The sequence below is a fragment of the Gigantopelta aegis genome, chromosome 9 (genome assembly GCF_016097555.1).
Source record: "Gigantopelta aegis isolate Gae_Host chromosome 9, Gae_host_genome, whole genome shotgun sequence".
Taxonomy (NCBI): Eukaryota; Metazoa; Mollusca; class Gastropoda; order Neomphalida; family Peltospiridae; genus Gigantopelta; species Gigantopelta aegis.
In genome coordinates this window covers 57,880,347-57,886,314 of record NC_054707.1, presented here as the reverse complement: position 1 = coordinate 57,886,314, position 5,968 = coordinate 57,880,347, and the positions used below count along the sequence as shown (strand labels likewise).

The following is a 5,968-nucleotide window of genomic DNA, read 5'->3' as shown; positions in this document are numbered from 1 at the left end:
CACAGGTTTTTGTTTTTATTTAACATGTAGTGGCATTAAGCCATCATTTACTCTTTCCCTGCTTACTTTGGAGTGTTTGAAAGCTCGGTTCACTGCTGCCATACAAGCTACTTTTATATGAAGGTCATCCAACAAAGATGACCACTGACCTTGGTGGGGGATTATTTAAAGCCATTAACCTGGTAGGTACCATGTTTGTTTTCCCACACCATTACCGGTTCCCACTCGGAGTGAGTGACCTCTCAGTTACTAATCTGATAATCGGTAATCCTGGGTACTGTTATAATGAAGGTGTGTCCAAGACTGCTTGAACATTAAAGGGATACAAGACTTCGCATGAAAATCAAGTTAAAGTGAACTAAATCCCATATACATATACTGGATTAACAATTCTAAAGCCACTAAATTACATATTGAAAAAAAGAAGAAGCAAGAAAGACAAAATAATCTTTTTAAAGACCTTTAATACTTCCAGATTAGCTGCATATTTTACCAACTATACACCATACTTTGTAGTATACATACTAACACAACATTCCTACTGCCGCACACAACACCAACCTTTCAAATATCCAGAAAATACAATACTGGTTAATGTTCATGAATATATTTATTTACACTTTTTTTCACTATTTTCCTGTGTACCGTTGAATACCTATAGTATCTTTAACTAACACCCTATTATGTAGTGGTCTTGAGGGCTGAATCTACGAAAGGTGAACACACATTTATTTTAGACTTGCTTAAGACTTGAATGTTGATAACATGTCGCCTGACAAACACCTGTGCATATATTACAAATTATTAAATACATCTGCATAGGAAAGTTGCACATGACTAACAGAGAAATACTGTTTGTAATTTCAGTCCTAAACTTGTGTATTTGTTTTGCTATACTTTAATTTTTTTTACAAGACCGACGTATTCAATGGTAGAATGGTACAATGGCTTTCACAGTATATACTTGTAAAAGTATAGGAATATTTTTTAACAACTCCTCAAAACATTTTTTAATATACAGTGGTGTTTCCAATTTTGGCATCTTAACAATATTGATATTTTGAAACCTGGTTCACATAGGCTACTATCGAATAATAACGGGATATTTTATATGCTTTTTCCTACAGTTAAGACAACACATACCACAGCCTTTGATACAGATGTCATGAGGTACTGGTGGTTGTGGAAGAAAAAAACCCTGAAGGTCAAATGATCTTTCAGTTTTTTCCCTATCAGGCCATCACTCTACCATTTCACAGTTCTGTGTACATAATACCAGCCTGTAGATTTCATTTCATTTTGCCCAAAATTGAGATTTTCACCTCTTGAGTCTATAAAATAATATTATAAAGTATCCTGAGAATTTGCTTTTGTTCTCACACCCCACTCCCTCCTTTATTACATGGAATTAAATATGTGTATTGATTTCAAGAATGTTTCATAAGAAATAAGCTCTCATTGACCACCTGTGCCAATCTAGTCGTCGCAGAATATTAAACAACTGACAGCAAAATGTCTGTACCAAGGACCAAGGGTGATCGAAAATAAAATTAACCTGTTATACTGTTGTATACAAAGCTAATATATTGATTGAAAGAAATAAAGGACTACATAAATATTACCAAATATTGCAAACATGTAGTCATCAGGTTATCAAAGGCAACACATTTTATTTTTTCCAAGGGATCTTTTATATGCACTTTCCCACAGACAGGAAAGCACATACCACAGCCTTTGACCAGTTGTCGTGCATTGGTTGGAATGAGAAAAAAAATAATGGGCTGAATTGATCCACCGAGGTGGTTTGATCCTGCGAAGCAATCTCATGCAGTGTGTCAGAAATTAACTGTCGCTGACATTCAGTCCAACATTGCATCTTATAGTTAATTGTAATAGTTGTAGTTGCCTTTATTGTCATATTGTCATTATTGTATGTTATTATTAGGAGAGGGCCTTGTAAGTTGGATAACTTGTGCCCAATCCATTTGTACCGTATATGCAATAAAATATGTTTCAATCAATCTAGTCAACAATACTAAGTGTGCCCTTATTTCTTTCTATCAGTATATTACATCTCCTGTGCCCTTGAACAGTGGAGATATGAAAATATGCTTACACGTCATTGCAATTCTTACGACATAATGAATATGAATCATAAAATAATTGTTAGAATTATCAACTATGCTGGTCATTTCAATTCAATATCATGGTCTTGATTCTAGAAATAAAGGTTTCCCCCATACAATTCATCCATTCTGAACTGTATTCATATTTTGATATGAAGTTCAAAAGGCGAATATCTTCAAATCACCTCATTTTTATCACAGAAAGTTGGTTTTATTGGTGGCAATAGTTCCTTAAATATAGCATCACAACAGGCAATACCACATTATTGAAGGACAATCAACTTTTTAAAGAATAAGGAATACAAGTCTATCAAATATACATTTGTTAAGATAACTATTTGTAAATATATTCTGAAAACACTGCTGTAGAATGTTTCAAATAAAGCTAGCAGCAGCTGTATATGCAAAGGAGGGGTTTAAGCTTCAAAACCCTCTGTTGCTCCAAGATTTATTTTTTGAAAAGCATGACCCGATCGTCCCTAAAAACTTCACTCACATCTACATCCCCCCTGCTGTTTCCTGCAAACACGTTTGAGCAGGAATGCAGTACCCATTTAGAAATAAATGCTGAACTAATTTTTAAAAAAGCTAAGAACTCTGTACTATACTTAATTATTTAATATTGCAGATCAAATCCAGGCTACTTTGTGCACAAAAAACCAAAACAAAACAAAACAAAGAAGATAAAGTTAAAAAGGTCACATCTCTTAATATCCTTAACCTTTGACCTGTCTAGGAAACAAATCGATTTAATTTAAAACTACAGCTCTTAAACATCAAATAGTCATTTTGACACTAGATTTTAAGTTAAAAGCAATTAGTTTTTTTTACTTGTTTACCCAGAGGACAGCAAACATCACATCCTTTGATATACAAGCCCCCCCCATAAAAAAACAACCCCCAAACACACCTGCAAACCCCCCCCCCCCCCCCCCCCCCCCCCCCAAAAAAAAAAAATACAAAACCCCACAGTGGCGTGTTCAGGAAGGAGTGCACTCACTAACAATTTGACTGGTACCATTGTGTTTTGTCATATCACATTCATTTAACATCAGGAGCAAAAACCAGCTTAGGAAATAACATGCCTCAGATTTGATTCTGCAACCCATCACACATCAGGAGAAGAACCAAATGTGCCACTGAGGGAACGAATCTTGCAACAATCACTTCCAATGAACTAAATTTTGATGAATGGAACTGTAGATAAAATATTAACAATCACATTTCTACTACCAGCGTTTAAGTGGGACAAAGTAATATTAGCAACTTGGTCCTTTTATTTAAAAATATGTAGCCAGATTCTGATCCAATTAGAGTTAGCACAAAAACGAAGAAATTAATTCCAAAATGTTTGACAAATTATGATGAAATATATTCACATTTTAATTTGTCAGTTTAGTGAATGGCAGCTTAAACCTTGTCACTACAAGAAAACAACACAACATATTGGTATAATTGTAACAGAAATGAAAGGAATGTTTAAAAAATTAAATATTGTTTTGTTTAATGACTAAAGCACATTGGTTTATTATTAATCATCGGCTATTGGATGTCAAACATTTGATAATTTTGACATTTAGAGAGGAAACCCGCTATATTTTTCCAATAGTAGCAAGGGATCTTTTATATGCACTAACCCACAAACTGGAGAAAGCACATTTTTAACTAAGACGATTTGGTGTCTAAGATACTGGTATTGTGACTAGATGGAGGAAACCTGCTGATGTTACAGACAACTACAGAAAACCAGCAAGGAATTTTTCATATATACTTTTCCATACACAGGTGAAATAAACCAGGATGCAATTCAGCAGGATTCCATGCTTCTGCAACTCCCAGATTTTGAGTTGGACTTTAAGATAGAATCCCAAAATATCTATATTACATCACTGTCATTTCAGGGAAATACTTAGCAAAAAACAAAGGAAAAAAAGTATAAAATCCCCAATATACCAGTCATGAAGGGTCTTCAAAAGGGTATAATCATATCAGCCAATGTAACTCAGAATAGTTCTTTACCTACAAGCTACATTCCACCCACTGTAGTTAATGTTAGTTTAGCAGTCAAACATATGCATAATTTAATAAACGTAGTCTAGCACTGATATATACATACATAAATGTAATTATTAATAAAGAAATACAAAGAAAAAATATATAAAATAAACTTTTAATATCAAAGAGTATAGGATACTGAATTGGTCAACAAATACATGTCAGTTTATCTACAATAGTTTTAAATCATGAACTCTATTCCACAACCCTATTTTAATATATTTCCTAAACACATATGTAAGTGCAGTAAAAGTAGATCGTACACGTTTGAATTAATTATAGAACACTTTAAAAAAAAAAAGCTAATATTTTTGTTATGTCTACATTTTATTTTTTCATAGCCATATAATGGTGGTCTCTGTGACACTTAAAATATTAAACAGCATAGATTCTGAAAAAATCTGAGTTTGAACAAATAAAATGTGACAAAACATTGCAAAAATAAAAAGGTGTTAAAAGCTGCTTGTATACTGTAAGTAAAAGTGATGAAAAAGCTACTGGTAATACTGTAAAAGTAAAAGTCATGAAACAAAATTTTATTTTTGTTGTATAACAATTCCACCGGTTTATTACTATTTATGTTTTTCACACATGCTACTGCTTTGATGAATAGCAAATACAGTATTAATCTAGTCCAAGAACCAACAACACTGACATCAAAATAAATTTTGATTTTCTTTGATTTTTTATTTGATACAGTACAAAACCACTCAATCTGTAACCAAATTAACATGATCAGTAAAATAAACTAGTCTAATTAAAGGCAATATATTGTTCTAAGACAGGACATATTTATAGGTTTAAAAATACTAATAAAATAACATGAATATATTGAAATAAGGTTTCTAAAGTTCTGAACATTCAGAACATCTTGGTTGAAGACCCAATCTTGAGTATATATATAATATTAAACTGATAAACTGGTTTCTTTAGTTTTTTCTGTCATAGTGTCCCATTCTTGTATTCCCATTTGATAAGTGTACTATAAGCCGAATGCAAATACATTTTTTGTCATATTGATTTCTGAAGGTTGGTGATCAGTATTTATTTTCATTAGGCAGTTGACAGTGGAAACATGAGTTTGTCTTAGTTTGTTGCTAATATTATTAGAAGATGTCAAATGATGAGGTGATCAAACTAGAATCTAATAATTTCAGTTGTTTTCCAGACGGCATAAAAAAGACCTGTCAGTATATGTCACATTTTGCTGCCAAATATTTCCTAGAATTTTATACCTACATCTTGATGATAAAATTTGAATCGAGATTTAATTTAAAATGCGTGAATCAAGATTTAATTTTTAAAATTAACCCTTTAGTCATATATCTTATTACAGAAGTGACAGGAACAAATAAATAACTTAACCAGTAAATTATAGGTCAATAATATCTTTCATAAAATATTAAATTTCAAGAGTCTAAAGTTTGATCATGAAAAAGAGAGTAAACTGTTTGGTACTAATGTTACACACATCAAAACACATCATACCAGCTGTCTTCTTGAACAGTATCGCTATGTACAAATTAGAAAGCTTGAGCTAAGTCTTTCCTCCTCAAAATGATATCATTCAACAACTGATACGATGAGTATACACGGACAGCATAGTTACTTTGAACCAACTAGCTTCTTAAGACCGGGCGTGTCGAAGGATTTTGGTCGTTCAAGGGGCAGGCCGAAAGCACGATCCCAGACGAGTGAAGCCAGGACCCCAAGGGCTCGAGACACACCGAACATCACTGTGTAATAGTTCATCTCTGTCAGGCCATAGTACTGAAAACACAAGTTTG

The 5,968-nt window shown here is 33.0% G+C and overlaps 1 protein-coding gene across 1 annotated transcript in view; it reads right to left on the bottom strand.

Moving 5' to 3' along the window:
* Positions 1-4,282: 4,282 nt before the first annotated feature.
* Positions 4,283-5,968, bottom strand: part of LOC121381883 (probable citrate synthase 2, mitochondrial) — a 32,002-nt gene continuing 30,316 nt past the window's right edge. The window contains exon 10 of the mRNA XM_041511276.1: positions 4,283-5,951. Coding sequence (XP_041367210.1) covers positions 5,787-5,951 — 165 coding nt within the window. The 3' untranslated portion in view covers positions 4,283-5,786. The remainder of the gene's footprint in view (positions 5,952-5,968) is intronic.